The 20,952-nt window shown below is 43.7% G+C and overlaps 1 protein-coding gene across 7 annotated transcripts in view; it reads right to left on the bottom strand.

Annotated features, from left to right (window-relative positions):
- Nucleotides 1-20,952, bottom strand: part of slc2a12 (solute carrier family 2 member 12) — a 72,603-nt gene that overhangs the window by 34,961 nt on the left and 16,690 nt on the right. For 5 of the 7 annotated variants that reach the window (XR_012100248.1, XM_073056341.1, XM_073056342.1 and 2 more), the window contains exon 2: nucleotides 5-119. Coding sequence is in view for 6 of the 7 variants with exons in the window: in XM_073056341.1 (XP_072912442.1) it covers nucleotides 5-107 (103 nt within the window). In the remaining variant the exon portion in view is untranslated. Of the gene's footprint in view, nucleotides 1-4; nucleotides 120-6,909; nucleotides 7,052-20,952 lie in introns of those variants that run through there. The other 2 variants (XM_073056340.1, XM_073056339.1) reach the window with 2 other exon arrangements.

Below are 20,952 nucleotides of genomic sequence, written 5' to 3'. Positions count from 1 at the left end.
TTACCTTTTGTTGTTGTAGGCTGGTTCAAGCGAGTAAATGAAAAATCATTTTGAATCTCAGTTGACTTATTTTCATTTTCCAATTCAAGTTCCAACTCCATGTTCATGTATATATATTGCTGTAAAGAACAGAATGAAGTTAAGTGTGCAGTTTGGAAACAGTGCCCACAATTCCTTAGGTTTTAAAGTAGCTATAGATAAGGATAAGTATGAACCTTCTGACAGAGTATTAAATTGGAGCAGGGCAAATTACAACAGTGTTAGGCGGGAACTAGGGAGAGTTATTTGGAAACAACTGTTTTCTGACATGTGGAAGGTGTTTAAGGACCAGCTACGCAGAGTATAGGACAGGTTCCAGTCAGAAGAAAGAACAAGGATGACAAGGTAAGAGAACCTTGGATGTTAAGTGAAGTGATGAATGTAGTCAGGAGGAAAAAGGAAATGTATGTAAAACTTAGGAAGCTAGAATCAAGCAGAACCCTTGAGGATTATAAAGAAGCTAGAAAAGAACTGAAAAAGGGAATTAGGAAGGCTAGGAGTTGGGGGGGGGGGTCCTGAAAAGTCCTTGACAAGTAGGATTAATGACATCCAAAGGCAATCTATGCTTACACAAAGAAGAACATGAGGATAGTTAGGGTGAGGGTAGGACCATTTAGGAATAAAGGGGGGAATATTTGTTTGGATATGGCGGATGTGAATGAGGTACTTAATGAGGGATTTGCAACAGTATTTCCCAATGAGAAGGACATGGAGGATACAGAGATAAATGATGAGCATTATAAATATGTTGGAGTGTTTCAAGGTAAAGGTGCAGGTAGTGTTGGGTTTTTAAAAGAGCATTAAGGTGGATGTCCTCAAAACCTGATGGCATACACCCCAGGACATTGAGAGAGGCAAGAGATGAGATTGCTGAGGCCTTGACCAGTATGCTTGTGTCCTGTCTTGTCACAGACGAGCTCCCAGTGAACTGGAAAGTAGCTAAAGCTGTTCCATCAGTCAAGAAGGGAACCAGGGATAATCCTGGAAACTATAGACTGGTGAGTCTCATGTAAGTGGCATGGAAATTACAGAAGAGGAGTAGAATTTATAATCATTTGGAAAACATAGCCTAATTAGAGACAGCCAACTAGAGGGAGAGATGGAGAGATATGTTCAGGGCAAGTCGTGTCTTACTAACTTGATTGAGTTTATTGATGAGGTGATGAAGACGATTGATGAAGGTAGAGCTGTGGATGTTGTCTACATGGATTTTAGTAAGGTGTTTGACAAGTTCCCTCAACCAGAAGATGCATAGGATTCATGGTGAATTAGCCATTTGGATTCAGAACTGGTTTGTTCATAAAAGACAGAGGATCACTCGGACTTATTGTAGCTGGAGGTCTGTGATTAGTGGTGTTGATTATCTACGGTAAATGGTGTGGATGAAAATGTAGATGGGCGGGTTAGGAAGTCTGCAGATGATACAAAGATTGGTAGTATTGCAGATAGCATAGAAGACAGGCAAAGAATACAATGGGATATAGATCATTTGCAGATATGGGCAGAGAAATGGCAGATGGAATTTAACCTGGCCAAATGTGAAGTGTTGCACCTTGTTAAGTCAAATGTAAAGAAACATTTCACTGTTAAAGGCAAGGCCATAACAGTGTTGATAAACAGAGGGATTTTAGGGTTCAAGTTCATAGTTTTCTGAAAGTGTCCATGTAGGTCCCAACATATCGATGCAGCTACAAAGAAGGCAAGACAGCGACTATACTTCATTAGGAGTTTGAAGAGATTTGGTATGTCAACACATACACTCAAAAACTTCTACATATGTACCATGGAGAACATTCTGACAGGCTGCTTTACTGTCTGGCATGGGAGGTGGGGGGTGGGTGGCTACTGCACAGGACCAGAACAAGCTGCAGAGGGTTGTAAATTTAGTAGGCTCCATTGTGGGTATTTGCCTACAAAGTACCCAGGACATCTTCAAGGAGTGGTGTCTCAGAAAGGCAGTGTCCATTATCAGGGGCTCCCAGCACCCAGGGCATGCCCTTTTCTCACTGTTACCATCAGGAAGGAGGTACAGAAGCCTGAAGGCACACACTCAGTGATTCAGGAACAGCTTCTTCCCCTCTGCCATCTGATTCCTAAATGGACATTGAACCCACGGACACTACCTCACTTTTTAATTATATATTATTTCCGTTTTTGCACAATTTTTAACCTATTCATTATACGTATACTATAATTGATTGATTTATTTATTTATTATTACTTTTTCTTTCTCTGCTAGATTATGCATTGCATTGAACTGCTGCTGCTAAGTTAACAGATTTCACCACGCATGCCGGTGATCATAAACCAGATTCCGATTCTGAGGTGATTAAGAAGGCATATGGCATGCTTGCCTTTATCAGTCGAGGCACTGGGTTTGAAATCAGGAAGTTATGTTGCAGCTTTATCAAACTCTAGCTCAGCAACATCTGGAGAATTGCGTACATTTCTGGTCATCCCATCATAGGAAGGATGTGGAAGCTTCAGAGAGGGTGCAGGAGAGTTTACCAGGATGCTGACTGGATTAGAGGGCACGTGCTATAACAAGAGGCTGGACAAATTTGAGCTGTATTCTCCGGAGCAGTGGAGGCTGATGGGAGACCCGATAGAGTTTTATAACATTATGAGAGGCACAAGTAGAGTAGACAGATACATCTATCTAGGCTAGATTTTCAACAGCTTTTGTACACAGTTCCTGTACCCTACCAAACTGTCCCTGTCTCATTGGAACGTACCTATGCAGAGTACCACACAAATATCTCCTGAACATTTGTCACATTTCTGCCATACATTTCCCTGAGAACATCCATTCCCAATTTTTGCTTCCAATTTCCTTCCTGATGGCTTCATAATTCCCCTTACTCCAATTAAACACTTTCCTAACTTGTCTGTTCCTGTCCCTCTCCAATGCTATGGTAAAGGAGATAGAATTGTGATCACCATCTTCAAAATGCTCACCCACTGAGAGACTTGACACCTGACCAGGTTCATTTCCCAATACCAGATCAAGGACAGCCTGTCCTCTTGTAGGCTTATCTACATATTGTGTCAGGAATCCTTCCTGAACACACCTAACAAACTCCACCCTATCTAAACCCCTCACTCTAGGGAGATGCCAATCGATATTGGGGAAATTAAAATCTCCCACCACAACCCTGTTATTATCTGTCTCCCTATCTGCTCCTCGATGTCCCTGTTACTATTGAGTGGTCTATAAAAAACACCCAGTAAAGTTATTGACCCCTTCCTGTTTCTAACTTCCACCCACAGAGACTTCCTAGACAATCCCTCCATGACTTCCTCCTTTTCTATAGCTGTGACACTATCTCAGATCAGCAGTGCCACACACCCACCTCTTTTGCCTCCCTCCCTGTCCTTTCTGAAACATTTAAAGCCTGGCACGCTAAGTAACCATTCTTGCCCCTGAGCCATCCAAGTCTCTGTAATGGCCACAATATCATAGCTCCAAGTACTGATCCACACTCTAAGCTCATCCGCTTTGTTCATGGTGCTTCTTGCATTAAAATAGACACATCTGAAGCCATCGGTCTGAGCACATCCCTTCTCTATCTCCTGCCTATTTTCCCTCTCGCACTGTCTCCTAGCTTTCTCTATTTGTGAGCTAACAGCTCCTTCCTCCGTCTCTTCAGTTCGGTTCCCACCTGTCAGCAATTCTAGTTTAAACTCTCCCCAATAGCCTTGCCAGAATATTGGTCCCCCTCAGATTCATGTGCAACCCATCCTTTTTGCACAGGTCACACCTGCCCCAAAATAGGTCCCAATGATCCAGAAATCTGAATCCCTGCTCCTTGCTCCAATCCATCAGCCACACATTTATCCTCACCTCACTCTATTCCTATACTCACTGTCGAGAGGCACAGGCAGTAATCCCGAGATTACTACCTTCGAGGTCCTGCTTCTCAACTTCCTTTCTAACACCCATAGTCTGTTTTCAGGACCTCCTCCTTTTCCTACCTGTGTCGTTGGTACCAATATGTATCACAACCTCTGGCTGTTCACCTTCCCACTTCTGGCTGTTGTGGACGTGATCATTCCAGACCCTGGCACCTGGGTGGCAAATGACCATTTGTGTTTCTTTCCACAGAATCGCCTGTTTGACCCCCTAACTATAGAGTCCCCTATCACTGCTGCCTTCCTCTTCCTTTCCCTACTCTTCTGAGCCACAGGACCAGACTCTGTGCCAGAAGCACGGCCACTGTCGCTTCCCCCAGGTAGGCCATCCCCCCCCAACAGTACTCAAACAGGAGTACTTATTGTTAAGGGGTACAGCCACAGGGGCACTCTCTAGTATCTGACCCTTGTCCTTCCCTCTCCTGACTGTTACCCACTTATCTGTCTCTCGAGGGCGCAGAGTGACTACCTGCCTATAGCTCCTCTCTACCACCTCCTCACTTTCCCTGACCAGACGAAGGTCATCGAACTGCATCTCCAGTTCCCTAATGTGGTCCCTAAGGAGCTGCACCTCGACACACCTGGCACAGATGTGGCCTTCCGGGAGGCTGGAGTCTCCCAGACTTCCCACATCTGACACCCAGTACAGAACACCGGCCTCACAGACATACTTCCTGTTTCTATTCTGCACAAGTAACCTACCTCGCCTCAACCCATTATCGCCAAAGCCCTCCTACTCTCTCTACCTCTACTCCTGCACCCGCTCTATAAATCTGTCTTCTTTTTATACTTGTCCCAATGGTCTTATGGTCTCATGGTCACAATATCTATTGCTTATGGTTTCAGTATCTATATGCTTATTATTTCTTTCATTTTCTTTGTATTTGTACATTTTTTTGTCTTTTGCATATTGGTTGTTTGTCCTGTCAGGTGCGGTCTTTCATTGATTCTATTATGTTTCTTGGATTTACTGAGTATGCCCACAAGAAAACAAATCACAAGATTGTACGTGGTGACATACACGTACTTTGATAATAAATTTACTTTGAACTTTGAGCATCTGTTCTCACGATGAAGCTTTCCATTTCAGGACATCTAAGTTGTCCTCTTTTTTTCCCCAGAGAATGTGGTTTCCCCATGACAATCAATGCAAAGCACAGCTACATTCCTTCTATTTCCCTCATGTCCGCCCATACCCAATCTGTCCTACAAATATTCAATCATAGAGTTCCCTGTGACCTCACCTACAACCTCATGAGCCTCCCTGTAGAATATATCATTCTCTGCAACTTCTGCCATCTCCAAAAGAATTCCACCATCAGGATCTCTTTCCCTTCCTTTTCCACTTTCCACAGGAATCGCTTCTTCCACGACTCCCTCATTCACTCATCCCTACCCACCTATCCCCCTCCAGGCACTTACCCTTGAATCATTTCTACGTGTTACACATCTCCACAAACCCGGACACTGCCATTCAGAATCGGAAACAGTCCTTCCAGGTGAGGCTGTACTTGACACCTGAATTGATTGCTGTCATTTATTGCATCAGGTGCTCCCAATGTGGACTCCTTTTTGTCAGCGAGGCCCAGCCAGATTGGACATCAATGTGCCTGGCACCTTCACTATATCCACCTTAGCAGCAAGATCTCCCGGTGGTCATCCATGTTAATTCCACCTCCCATTCCCACACTAGCATACCTGTTCACAGCCACCTCTATTGCCAAGTTAAGGCTGGACACCTATTAGAACAGAAGGAACAACAACTCCTACTCTGCCTTGGTAATCTCTAATCTAATGGCATGGAAATTGATTTCCCTAACTCCTGGTAAGCACTCCCCTCTGTCCTCCCTTTGCTTTCTCTTATCCCACAAGCCCCATCGCCCCTTCCGTTTTCCCTCCCCCTCCATCTCGATCTGCACATTCCTATTTCTGGATTTCCTCCTCATTTGTTTCCCTTTATTCCATGGTCATCTGTCCTCTTCTATTAGTCTCCATCTTCTTCAGCCGTTTGACATTTCCACCTATCACCTCCCAGCTTTTTACATCATTCCCTTTCTCTCCCTTTCCTACCTACCTACTCCTCTTGCCCGGATTCACCTATCACCCTCCCGCTCTTGCTCCACCATTTCCTCCCCACCCTTTTATACTGGCCATCTCCCCTGTAAGGCCTCTTTAAGGAAATATTACTGGCAGCAGATAGCCCCACCTGCTAGAAGTATGCATTACTGAATGGATCATTGGAAAATGGGGGAAAAACATGTTACAAATTTCCAACATACAGGAAGCTGTTAGTTCCTACAACGAGTAGGTTAGAGTTGTGAATCTAAACATATTTGAGAGAATAGGAAGTGGGGTTAGGGAAGGAGTCCTTGAACAGCCTAGGAGGCGAGAAGTCCAACGAAAATAAAAAAGATATATTTTTTAAAGCAGTCACTTTAACAAGCATTGGTTCAGACCCCAGTCGTGGTCTTTTTGTGTCCACATCACCCTTCTCTCCATTTGCACCAGAATTATACAGCCGCACACCTAGAATCCTGATTTCCATTTGAGGCATCCAAACGTTTATTTCAAAGCCTGGAATATTGCATAATGTATACCTTGGGAGATAAGCGAACAGCAAAGTGTTTCACATTCCAAACTTCAACTGCACCATAACTACTTGTCACTCAGTGCACACTTAGGACCTGAATTTCTCCTTTGTAAATCATTAACTCTGCTTCTCCATTTCATAGCTTCTGGTGTTAAAGATTTCTCCTGATTTTTGACCTACACACCTTGCATCTAATTCTCTGTATTGACTTACATCTTTGTTACTGAACTTCACGCCCAGTGAAGCAGTTTGCCTCCCTCAGAATCTGTTCCATTCCTTCCTCGGTTACTGACATCAACACTCTGAGACAGTATTTCAGCAACAACAAACGTTCAAAACTAGCAGTTACTACAAAGAAGTGTTTTTACCTGTAGGTCAACACGTTTGCTTCCTGCTTGAAGTTTAGAAGAAAAGCTCTTTTACCTGGGCACTGCAATGCAGCAACTGCAAATAGACCAATTTGAGTTTGAAAGAGCATTGTCATTTCAACCAAGATTTCATAAGCCCTCATACTTCCTGCTTAGATGTGCGTAAATTACATCTGGCAATGTGCCATTTTAGTTGCCACAGTTACCTTGCACTGACTCGGCAAGTGAAATGCAAAACAAGGCAGAGTGAAATAAAAGATGGTATGATAGTCTGCTGGACAGAGGGCAGAGTTTCTTAACTGAGTGATGCAACAGGAGATTTCATACAGCAGGAAACCAAAGGAAGAGACAACAAGTTACTAAAGAGAAAGAAAAAAGTCAGGTGTGCAATTATCAACCTGTCAACAACTGCTCCATACGTACTGAGGCTTTGTTTTGACTAGACAATAGTGACCTTCCAATGATTCACAAAGGATCTGGAGCTTTTTATATATCACAGGTACAGCTTCCTTGTTGCTCTGTTAGTCACAAAATTGTTAGACTAGCATTGGTGGTCTTTTTGATGGTGCTTTAAGAAGTTCTAAAAATGAAACCATATTATTTGTACCAATTCCAAACTTAGGTGTGTACAGGCAATTGAGGAACAAGTAGTTCAGTGGAGAAAATCTACCAGCATAGCAGCACCTGTGGGAGGAAAGGAATTGTCCAAACTCCGAATCAGGGCATCTGCATCCAAGCTCACTCGTTGAGCAGTTTTCCTGAATTAATAACATCTCTCCTCACAGTTATGACTTCGGCAAAATTACATTGCAAGCCAAAAGAGCTCTTTCAGCTATTGTGGATAAGGACAGAATGAATGCTACACTGAAGGGACGAGTTGGTGAATCCACTGAAGGTGCAAAGGAACCAGCATTTTAGAGCTTTGCAAGCTAGACATAGTTTCTTGGTTCCAAGATACTTCACAGCATGGATAGCACAGTTCCGGTGACCTGGATTCTGGATTCAATCCTGATCTCCGGCACTGTCTGTGTGGAGTTTGCATGTTCTCTGTGAGTCATTGTGGGATTCCACCTACTCTGATTTTCTGCCGCATTTCAAAGATATGCAAGTTGGTCAGTTAGTTGGTCTTTGTAAATTGCCCTGAGTGTGTAGGCATGTGGTGAAATGTGCCTGGAATTAATGGGAAATTGGGAAGAATAATAAATGGGGCTAGAGTAGGATTAATGTGAATGGGTGCTTGATGGCTGGCATGGTCTCTGTTGGCAAAGGGCCTACTCTGTAGTGTACAATATGATGAAGTTGCCAGGTGGGAGATGCCATAAGTGTCCTCAATAATTGCCTGCATTTCTGTGAGCCTTGAAACGCTGCCAAATGTCATGTTAATGTAAATACATAGGACACATCTTTAAAAATCTGATGGCGCAGCATTACCACTGGGGTTTTCCTTGACACCTGTACCGTAGCAAAAAGGAAGAAAGTGTCACATGTGGCACACTTAGTCCAAAGAACTGGCTGCTTTCTCTAGTCAATCTGTTCCAGTACAGTTATAACACTGAACACCAACTTTCAAACAGGCATTCCAGACCAAGCACCATCACAGCAAGAGATTATAAATGGAGAGAGGAAATGATTTAAGGATGGTTTCAAAGTGACAGTTTGCACACAGAGAGAAACAAGAAGATGAAGAAGATAACATTGGCATCTACTCAACATTCTGGTAAGTAACATAGTGCTCAGGTTTATTTATTGATTGAAGTACGGCACCGAATTAGCCCTTCCAACCCTTGGAGCCACATCACCCAGCAACCCTCGGCTTAACCCTAGCCCAATCATGGGACAGTTTATGAGACCATTTAATCTATCATCTTTGGACTGTGGAAGGAAAATGATGTTCCCAGAGGATCTCACTCAGTCATAGAGAGAACATACAGATTCCTTACAGACAGCTGCAGGAATTGAATCTGGGTCACCGGTACTGTAAAGCATTGTGCTAACCATGCCACCTCAAATTTAACATGGCTAGTAAATAACCTCTCAATCATCAGCAAAGCTATCAATGTTAGTCCTTTGATACTCACCTATGTTCATCTATAACTGCTCATTGAAACTTATTTTCACATTTGTCTATTCCACAAAGCTGCAGTTCCCATCAGAGATTTAGCCCAAGTGTGGCCCAAAGACTTAGATTTCTGTGATAAGAGTGTCTGTCCTTGAGATCAAGGCAATTTGACCAACCATGGCAGTAAGAATGCCTGGTAAATTCAAACCAATTGGCAGCAAAGAAGAAACATTCTGATATTTGCAACTAAATTTCATGAAAGCCTTACAAACGAGTTCAGTTTCACTCCAGCAATGAGCTGTTAATTGGAAAGTAATATTTATATACTTAAGGGATGAATTGGAAAGGTGACTGTTCTGACAGCCAGGAAATGGATTTTAATGGCAAAGTCATAAATCAAGAAGAGGCATGTGTGTCTATGTCTTAATCCATTGATATGATTTTATTCTCACCTCTTTTGTTGCTAATGATGAAAATAAATCTAACAACACAAATCTTTAATTCAAGAATCCTGCACAGTTATTTTTTCCCCAGTTGAATTTAGACTGCTGACACACCAGAGAAATCCAAATATCACCAGTCTCAGAGTCTGTGTCGCAAAGGCAGTTTGAGTCTCCTCAAAAGCAAGAATTCTTTACACAGATCAGACAATGTTAGTTTATATATCCTCCTCTTGTGCTGTATGGGTTGAAGTAAATTGGCTCCAGTCAGGGATACATTAACTACTTGATTCTGTCACAGGACACATAATCCAAAACCATTGATTAATAATCCTGAAACAAAGTCAAATTCCATTGCAGAGCCTGTGGAATATAGATTCTGTCATTTGATTAAATGCATCTGGATGAAAATGCTTATGTCAGTTTTGCTGACAATAAGCTTAATCTGGCTCATGTGTCATTCAACATCCGTTTCAATGTTTGAAGCTTAATGTCCTCTGAAGTGAGCAATTGGGGATTGAAAATCCCCAGGCTTGCCACTGAGACATAACACAATTAAAATAAAAGGTGAATTATTAAAGGATTTGCATGAATTGTGAATTGGTTGTATTTATTTCTGTTATTATGTGGAAAACCAGTTTACACGCTTTGTTAGTTAAAGGGAACAAGGAAATAGTAATCATGCAGAAATATGGCAAAACTAGCCTCAGTGAAAATAATGATAAACACCTAATTGCTTTGCTCATTTAAAAAATTCTGGATGTTTACTGATGCTCTCCTTGCAGGTGGTGTCCATGAGATAATTATTCCACTTGCCGAATTGCATGGAAAGTCCTGCAGAGATTGTGTGTCAACTTTTCTGAAGGATTTTGGGGCCCATTTGAAATCCAGCCTCCATTTTAATGAGATTAACTGTGGCCTGCCTGACAATGGGGATGAAACCTACTGCACAGGTGGAATGAATTGAAATTTGAAAAATAGAGAACAGGAAGACCAAAACAAAGCTACATATTGGGAGGGGCACTGTCCCATTACAGTTTTAACAGAAGCCACTTGCGATCCCTTCAAAGATGGGATTGTTTAAGCTGCAGTTGAACTTCTTTCATAAGACACTATTACACACTTTTTCTGCTGAACATGATCAATGTCTAAATTCTGGAACTTTCTTCCCAATGGACCAGACAACTGCAGCTGTTTCAGGAGGCCGTTCAGCACCACTTCTCAAAGGGATGTGCAATAATTAAGTGCTTTTCCAGCAATGCCCTCATTCTGAAATGAATAAAAACAAAGGACTCGGGAAACCAATTGGAGTTCCTGCACAGGAGGTGTAAACTAGATTCATATATTTCACAGAAATGTGATATCATCCTTCCTAATGAAGGGCTTTGGTCTAAAACATTAACTGTTTATTCCCTTCTTTAGATGTTGCCTACTTGCTGAGTTCCCGCAGCATCTTGTGTGTGTTTCGTAGAAGGGTCCTGAGCTGAAAATGTTGCAGGACTCGAGTTAGGTGAGCTAATCCAGAACTGACTGAGCAGCGGTCACGGAAGCTCAATGTGGCAGAGGTCATGCCACTGCTACTATTTGAGCCTCTTCTCAAGAAACTGGTATACTATATGCTCAAAAAAAAAGAAAAAAAAGCAAATGCTAATTTTCATTCTGATGTGTCAACATTTCTGGAGCGTGGCCTATGCAAGTTCCAGGGTACTGAATCATAGCCACCAAATAACCTGAGGTAGACACTGCCTTTTTGCGTTGTTGAAAGAAATAAGTGTAATGCCTGGCTAAGGTTTCCACTGCGATGCTGTGAGGTTGTTTATATCAGCAGTTTTCTGTCAAAGCAGTGTGCCACGCTGGAGAGTGTGTTTTGGCTTCGGCTAAGTTAAGGATATATGTTGTCCAGTTTAGGAATGTGAGTTAGCCAATCAGGATTGTGGGATGTGAGAGAAGGTTCTAGAGAGCTGTAGGGATGAGCTTTCTGAAGGACAGTAGTCTGGTCTGGGGTTCTTTGGTGGGAGCATAAGGGAATATACTGCAGAATGCTGTTGGATAGACAGTCCCTATTGCAAAAAGAGCTTTGTGTCGATGAACGGCTCCAAGAAGGCAATACTCCTGAGAGAGAGAGAGCCAGTTCGTTCTAGATGGTCTTTGAGGGGAGTTTGAAAATGTGGTGGGTGTTTTCAACTGGATTGTGCATGAGTAAGTGATACACCCCCCGGATACTCCAGTACGAGCTCCAATGGTTATGTGCACATTGGACTGGTTAAACTGGAATGGGCCCTTTTTTCCTCTTTTCTTTTTCCTATTACCTGTTTGATACAGCTGAAATTGGCAAATATATTTTCTTTATAATTTTATGCAACGTACAATCTGTTATTCCTTGGTAACCAATAACTGTGGCAGTATTTACACAGCATTCACTCAAATCCTGGTTCCATTGATCAGAATATCCCAACATTCCTGCTTGGTTGAACCCCAAATCATACTGACTCTAGACATACTGTGTTCATACAGGTGGCCTTCTCATCGCAGATTCCCGTGGCTGTTAGCTGAGTTAGCTATCGAGCCAAGTCTACATACGAGCCCGGTGAGTGGGTTACACAAGTTTAAATTGACATTTTGTGTGAGAGATCAAATGCGTTAAAGTTTCTTTATCAAGTAGAGACAAAGCAGAGATAATTAATTATATAGTTGGTTCTGTTGGGTCTCAGAGAACACACTAGAGGTAATAAATGACAACAGCAGACTTTTAGGTGAAGTTCAGGCTCTTCTAAAAAGACCATACGGGGTCCTGAATGGTGGTGAGGGAGGAGTTATAGGGGCAGGTGTAGCGATTAGTTACACCTGGTTGCAGGGATGAGTGCCAGGGAGGGTGAGTGAGTCATACACAATCCGTATGGAAAGCTGAGAAAAGTGCGGGACGGAGAATGATGTGCTTCGTGGTAGGATCCCGTTGAAATGTCGGAAGTTGTAGAGAATGATGACCTGGATACGAAGGCTAGTGGTGTGGTAGGTAAAGCCAAAGGGAACACTGTGCCTGCTACAACAGTGTGGTGAGGGCAGATGTGCAGGAAATGGAGTAAATATAGGTGAGGGCAGCACTGATAGTGGTGGATGGGAAACAATGCATTTTGAAAAAAAGGACCTTTTAGATGTTCTAGACTAAAAAGTCTCCTTCCAATGTAATGCGCTGTAAGGTTTCACTGCTAATGTAATAGTTTCTCTGTAGAAGCAGTGTTTGGGTTATGACTAGGGATATTGGGGCTTTGGAATGTGGAGCTATCCAATGAGAGGGATGTTGTTCTTTCTTATGGGTCTGAGAGAAGGGATTCATGGTCTTTTGTCGGCGAGAGTTGAAGAGAGAAGACGCGAAAGGAGAGAGTTGGTAGACCACTGGACGGAACGGACTTGGAGTGAGGGTCCGAGGGTCGAAGACACTTGGAGGAGGTTGATGGGGAAGGAATGGACAGAACTGTGAGCATCAACGTGCACATTAGGCTGTTTCATGAGAATGGGCCCTTTTCCTTTTTTGTTTCTTTATAACCATATAGTCAAACTAAGAATTATAAAGCTCAATCATTTATATTGTGTACTGTTTGTTATTTCGTGGTACTGATTTGTGTCAAGGGAACACATCACACAGCATCCACCCAAACAAGATTTCTTAAGTTTGACAAGGGCCATCTTCCCCTAGATTAAGCCACTAGTTGAACCCAGGGTTACAATTGTGGGGGTATTGTTCAGGATTAAGTTCATTGGATGCTGTGTAATTACTCTGAGCATTAAACCAGTATGGTAGATATTCGTACTCTGAATGAATTGTTAATCTGCCTGTTAAGTACTGTTAAAGTTGCGATTGTGGGCTGAGGTTTGATAAAATGGCGGGTGCAGCTCTCATTTTAATGCAGACCAGCGCTGATGTAGTGGTAGAGTGGGCCGAATCACAAGACAAGTTTCCTGTAGCTGGAGGCGGAGATTTCAAAGACAGGGTTCTCTCGTTTCTGAGGAGTGAGGGAAGGAGTGGTCGGATTTGGAATGTCTAATTAGCCCCTGTTATGCCTGCAGCCCCCTCCTTTGTGAGAATCGCAAGATCACTATTGGGTTGGGTCCGGGTACCCAGGAAATGAGAGACGGACGTGCAGAATGCCTCGTTCCCCAGCGATGTAAAACTACGGGACATGGCCATTGTCTCTTGGAGTCACATTTGTGGATTGCGATACAACACTACGTGAATGCCCTCAGGCAAAGAGGGCTGGGTGAGGGAGAGATTGCATCACCCCAACCTGATTGACATCTACAACCCTGCGAGTCAGGATAAAAGAGGGTCTATAGGAACAGCCCCTCAGACGCACCAGAAGAAACGCTAGCGATCCCGTAATAGCGGGAAGCCATTTGAAGGAGGCCACGTGTGTTCAGTTCCGTTGCTTGGAACTGGTGGCTGGAACCACGGAAAACGGCTTTTAGCTAACAACGGGGAAATCAACTCCCCCGACTCAAAGGACTGGCATCATAAAAGACCTGGGCAAGTTTAAAACCATCTCTCTTAAACCCAAAGAGCTGCAGCTTGAACGAACTAACAGTGACTGTTATATTTCCATCGGACAATACATTATCCCCTAGATAGAGCTATTTCTTATTGATTATTATTATACCTGTGCTTTTAGATTTAGTACTGACGACGTATATTATCTGTATGTTTGCATTAATCTTATTTTTGTGCCCCTTTATCAATAAATACTTTTAAAAATAGTACCATCAGACTTCAACGGACCTCTCTATCTTTGCTGGTAAGTGACCCAGTTACGGGGTACGTAACACCCTGTCCCCCAGGGAAGAGTGAGAATTCTGAATTAGTATCTGTCCTTACCTCTCGGTGAAACTGGATACCACAGGCCATCGGTGGTTGGCGGTGTTGTCTACCTATGAATTCAGCCTGAAGTACCGGCCGGGAAGCCGGAATGTTGATGCTGATGCTTTGTCCCGACAGGCGTATGAGGGACTGGTCAGGGACGAGGAGTGGGAGAGCATTCCCGCCCCAGGGGTGAGGGCCCTGTGTCAGTTTGCTATCACCGTGAAGGCGGAGGGAAAGGAGGGGCAGGATCGAGCAATGGATCTATTGGGAGCTTCTGATGACGCCACCCCCCAAGTTTACCGTAACCTGACTGCTCTGAAGACAAATCAGCTGCCGGAATTGAGTGGCAGCTGCTCAGTGAGATGATCCAGGCATCGGTACCATCTGGTCAGCGGTCGAAAAGGGAGGCATGGGTCAGGCAGAGAAGACGAAACACATTACTGAGAGAATGGCCTCGGTTGGAGTTGAGGAACCAGATCCCATACCAGGTCACGTCACTCCCAAGCCGACCTCGGTGTGCCAGCTGGTTCTGCTGGAGAAATATCGGAGGATTGCGTTGAAGTCACTTCATGATGATTCTGGACATTGGGGGGTGGAAAAGACCTATGGATTGCTCAGAGACCAGTTTTACTGGTCCTGAATGAAGTCAGAGGTCGAAGAATACTGCAAGTTGTGCATTCGCTGCATAGGGCGGAAGACACTGCCTGCGCGGGCAGCTCCTTTGTCCCACTTGTAGAGTGCGGGGCCCCTGGACCTGGTGTGTATGGATTTCCTGTAAATAGAACCTGATGCCAGCAACAAGGCGAATGTCTCACCCATCACAGACCACTAGCCAGATATGCACCAGGCTTTTCCTACTAAGGACCAGAGGGCGTCCACAGTGGGCTAAGTGTAATGGGAGAAGTATTTCATTTATTATGGCCTTCCCAGGCAGATACATAGTGATCAAGGATGGGATTTAGAGAGCAGACTCATCCATGAATTACTGGGCATGCTCGGAGTCGAGAAGTTGAGGACCGTGCCCTATCATCTGCAGGGTGATCCCCAGCCCAAGAGGTTTAATCGGACCTTGCTAGTCATGCTCTGGACCTTGGAGATCAGCAAGAAGAGCAGGTGGAGTCAACATATTGGACATCTGGTCCACAGTTACAACTGCACCCGAAATGAAGCTACTGTGTACTCACCACATTATCTGATGTTTGGGTGTGAGGCGAGGTTGCCCATTGACCTTTATTTTGGGACTAACGATGGTGACTTACCACCGAAGACTTATCTGAAGTATGTGTCTGATATGAGAAGAGAGCTGAGAAGGGCTTATGAGTTAGCTGGGGTTGTGGTTGCCAAGCAGAATCAAGGAAATAGGAGGAGGTATGATCAAAAGGTGAGGTTCTCCCAACTCCTGCCAGGAGATCAAGCCCTCATCAGGAATTTGGGGCTACCTGGGAAACACAAGTTGGCTGACTGCTGGACGGCTACGCCCTATGTGGTGGAGAATCAGATGCCAAACCTACCAGTTTTCCAGGTGAAACCAGAGGATGAGAGTGGGCCTGTCAAGATTCTCCATCGGAACCACCACCTGCCCTGGGACAAGAGGTGCAGGTAGACCCAGAGCCTGATCTGGAGCCTACACCTGGTAAGAGGACTCTGCAGAAACACGGGGTGACTGCAGGGCCAACACCCGAGAGGGATACTGATTCGGAGGATGAGGACCTGGATGTGTGGTATATGCTGTCTTTTACTAACTCGCCATTGATGAAGAGACTCCCAGCCCTTCTGCCACTGTCGGGTGAAATTGGACCTATCTGTGGACAGCTTGAGTTGCAGTGGGACCCTGAAAGGGATGAATCAGGGGTTGGCCATGGGACAGAGGGGTCCGAGTTGTTTGTGGGCATGAGGGAGAGGCGGGGAGAGGCCTTGCCAGGTAGGCCAGACGTATCCCCAGGAGTGTCTGAACTTGAAGAGTTAAGTGAGGGGGAAGAGAGGTCTCAGAGAATTAGGAGACCTCCGGATAGGCTGGCCTACGTAGCACTGGGGGAACAGAGTGTGACCGCTACCATTTTGGGGAGCTATGTCACTGCCTTTTACACCTGGATTGGGCTTTGTGTTTTGCAGGAAGGGTTGGTGAATTATTTCAACGTCATGAGGACATGACTAAATTTGGTGGGGGGAGAGTGTAAGGTTTCACTGCTAATGTAACGGCTTCTCTGCAGCAGCAATGTTTGGGTTATGACTAGAGATAATGGGGGCTTTGGAATGTATGTCATCCAATGAGAGGCATGTTGTTTCTTTCTTGTGGGGCTGAGAGGAGGGATTTGTGGTCCTTTATCGGCAAGAGATGAAGAGAAATGACGTGAGTGGAGAGAGTTGGTAGACCGCCGGGTGGAGTGGACTTGGAACTTGAGTCCGAGGGTCAGCGACACTCGGAGGAGATGGATGGGGAACAGATGGACGGAAACGTGAGCTCCTGCATTGTGCATTAGGAGAAAGTTTATTAGGATATCTCTGTCATTTTAATGCACATAAGTGTGTAATGGACTTTCTGGAAAGTCTTAGACTTTTTGATATTATTTGAGGATTTTTTTGCAGGTGAATTAAAGTGGGTGTGCTTCCTGCTACACACGCCAGCTCAGTATGTGGTGGTAATGCATCATATGTTTAATTGCAGTTGCCATTAAACATTACAAGAAGAAGAGGAGGTTCAGTTGTTCAGACCAAACATCAGAAAGGGGAAGAAATGTGAACTAAGTGACTTTGACCATGGAATGATTGTTGGTGCCAGATGGGGTGGTTTGAGTATCTTAAACTCATTGATCTCCTTAGGATTTTCACCCACAACAGTTTCAAGAGTTTACAGCGAGTGGTATGAAAAACAAAAGAAAATCCAGTGAGCAGCAGCTCTGTGGACCTTGTTAGTGAGACAGGTCAGTGGAGAATGGCCAACATACTTCAAGCTGACAGGAAGGTGACAGTAATTCAAATAACCACAGGAGATACCTAACAAAGTGGCCACTGTCGAACTATGTTGTCTCTAATGCTATGAGCTTGTGACGGTGCTGCAAGTAAGATTGTCATTGCTCCTGGGCATTTGTGTGCTTTGCGTTTGCTGTGGAAGGCCTTTGAGTCGTTTCTACACAGTAAATAATGGTCTGCTCTTTGGTGGGTTTTCAGCTCCAGCAGAGCAGGATGTAGAATCCATCCTGCTCTGTTCCCTTCACCTGGCTCACGATTCTTGTACTGCTTGGCCTTCATCAATCATGGGATTGAGTATAGGGGCCGAGAGGTAATGTTGCAGCTATATAGGACCCTGTGCTCAGCTCTGGTCACCTCACTACAGGAAGGATGTGGAAACCATAGAAAGGGTGCAGAGGAGATTTACAAGGATGTTGCCTGAATTGGGGAGCATGCCTTATGAGAATAGTCTGAGTGAACTCGGCCTTTTCTCCTCGGAGCGACAGAGGATGAGCGGTGACCTGATAGTGGTGTATAAGATGATGAGAGGCATTGATCATGTGGATAGTCAGAAGCTTTTTCCCACGGCTGAAATGACTAGCATGAGAGGGTACAGTTTTAAGGTGCTTGGAAGTAGGTACAGAGGAAATGTCAGGAGTAAGTTTTTTTTACGCAGAGTAGTGAGTGTGTGGAATGGGCTGCTGGCGACAGTGGTGGAGACGGATACGATAGGGTCTTTTGAGAGACTCCTGGATAGGTACATGGAGATTAGAAAAATAGAGGGCTATGGGTAACCCTAGGTAATTCCTAAGGCAAGGACATGTTCGGCACAGCATTGTGGGCCGAAGGGCCTGTATTGCGCTGTAGGTTTTCTAGGTTTCTATTACACTGTTTCATTAAAATGGGACCTTTTCCTTCTTTGTTTCTTTACTAACCATATAGTGAAATTAAGAATCATAAAGCTCAATCATTTAATCGCATATTGTGTACTGTTTGTTATTTGGTGGCACTGATTTTTTAATAGGGGACACTTCACACAGCATCCACCCAAATAAGATGTCTTAGGTTTGGCCCGGTCGGGGGCTGTCTTCCCCTAGATTAAGCCGCTAGCCGAAACTAGGGTCACACTAAGAACAGATGCGGCAGAGGCAGAGAAACTGAGAGAACAGAACAGCATTTTTGCAACTGACAGTGGGAAAAAGCAGTCAAGATCACTGCAAGAGTCAGAGAGTTTGTAAAAGATGTCAATAGATAGAGAGATTGAGGACGGCGAGAGAGATACCAGAGATGAACCAATACATTTAGTGGCAGAGTGGAATTTGGAGATAAAGTTGATGAAATTGACAAACTGGAAGTGGGTATAAAGACTTAAATTCCTGCTGAAGTGTTTATAAATGTGAGTATAGCCTGTTGGTCAGGCTTCACAACCACACCTTTAACAACACATTGTGCAGAGCAAGAAGATTAATGTGTTGGCAGTTATCCCATTTAAGCCATTTCAACTCACTCTATCAGAGATATTTCAGAATCATAGAAAAGTACAGCTCAGAAACAGGCCCTTCAGCCCATCTAGTCCATGTTGAACCATTTAAATGCCTACTCTCATTGACCTGCACCTGGACCCCAGCCCTTCATACCCCAACATCCACGTACCTATCCAAATCCCTCTTAAATGCTGAAATCAAACCCATATCCACCACTTCCACTGACAACTCATTTCACACTGAGTAAGTTCCCCTCATGTTCCCCTTAAATGATTTCACCTTTCACCCTTAAACAATGACCTCTGTTTCTAGTCTCACCCAAACTCAATTGACCAAGCCTGCTTGCATTTGCCCTATCAATACCCCTCATAATTTTATATACCTCTATCAAATCTCTTCTCAGTCTTCTACGTTCCAAGGAATAAAATCTTTCCATATAACTCAGATCCTTCAAACCTGGCAGCATCCTTGTAAATTTTCTTCGTATTCTTTCAACCTCATTTATATCTTTTCTGTAGGTAGGTGACCGAAACAGTAGTGTTCACCAATGTCTTATTCAACATAACATCCCCCCTCCTGTACTCAATACACTGATTTATGAAGACCAATGTGCCAGAAGCTTTACAACCCTATCTACCTATGAATTATGAATCTGTATTCCCAGAACCCTATGTTCTACCACTTTCCTCAGTGCCCTATCATCATTCACTGTATGATGGGGTGATTGATAAATTCGTGGCCTAAGGTAGAAGGAGTCAATTTTAGAAAATCTAGCACATTTATTTTTCAACATAGTTCCCTCCTACATTTACACACTTAGTACAGCAGTCATGGAGCATACAGATCTTGGACCTGCAGGAAGTGTCCACAGCAGGGGTGACTGATAAATTTGTGGCCTAAGGTAGAAGGAGATGAGTTATACAGCTCTTATTACATGCACATACAGTTCAATTCTTTGAGTGATTATACAGAAAGTTTGAAGTTAATAAATTATCTCCCTCTACCTTAGACCATGAACTTATCAATCACCCCTGCTGTGGACACTTTCTGAAGGTCCAAGATCCGTATGCTCCATGACCACCAGACTAAGTGTGTAAATGTAGGAGAGGACTTTGTTGAAAAATAAATGTACTAGGTTTTCTAAAATTGACTCCTTCTACCTTAGGCCACGAATGTATCAATCACCCCTCGTATGAGACCTATCCTTGTTGATTTTACTGAAGTGCAACACCTCGCACTTGTCTGCATTAAACTCCATCTGCCATTTTTCCAGTTGGTCCAGATTCCTCTGCAAGCCATGACAGCCTTCCTTGCTGTCCTCTACAAGCTTAATCTTGATGTCATCCGCAAATTTGCTGATCCAGTTAAACTACATTTTCATCTAGCTCATTGATATAGATGATAACCGGAAATGGACCCAGCACTGATCCCTACGGTATTCCACTAGTCACAGGTCTTCAGTTGGAGATGTTACCATCAACTACCACACTCTGACTTTTTTCTGTAAAGCCAATGTCTAATCCAATGTACTACCTCATCCTGAATGTGCAGGGACTAATCTCCTTGACCAGCTTCACATGTGGGTCCTTGTTAAGTGCCTTGCCAAAGTCCATGTAGACAACATCCATTGTCTTGCCTTCATCAACTTTCCTGGCAACTTCCTCAAAGAACTCTAAAAGATTCATCAGACACAACCTACCATGCATGAAGCCATGCTGACTATCCTTAATCAGTTTATGTCTCTCCAAATACTCATATCCAGTCCCTTAGAATATCTTCCATTATCTTTCCCAGTACTGATGTCAGGCTCACTGACCTGTAAGCTTCTGGTTCATTTTTAGAGCCTTTCTTAAACAGTGGAACAACATCTCCTCCTCTGTAATCAGTACAGAGTCCATGAAGTTGATGCCATTTTGTCTCACTTCTACAGACTCTGTATCTGTCTCCCGAGGAAGTACAGAGGCAAACTAATGCATTTAAGATCCTCCGTCTGTTTTGGCTCCATGCATAGATTGCCAATCCAATTTTCCAGAGGATTAATTTTGTTCCTTGCAATCCTTTTGCTCTTAACATATCTTTAGGATCCTTTAGGATTCTCATTCTTCTTATCGACTAAGGCAACCTCATACCTTTTTTCAGCCCTCCTGATTTCTTAATTCAGTATCCTCTTGCATTTCAAAGGTTTCACAGGTATATTTAATGTCAGAGAAATGTATACAATATATATCCTGAAATGCTTTTTCTTCACAATCATCCACG

The sequence above is a fragment of the Hemitrygon akajei genome, chromosome 9 (genome assembly GCF_048418815.1).
Source record: "Hemitrygon akajei chromosome 9, sHemAka1.3, whole genome shotgun sequence".
Taxonomy (NCBI): domain Eukaryota; kingdom Metazoa; phylum Chordata; class Chondrichthyes; order Myliobatiformes; family Dasyatidae; genus Hemitrygon; species Hemitrygon akajei.
This window is presented reverse-complemented; position numbering and strand designations above follow the sequence as displayed.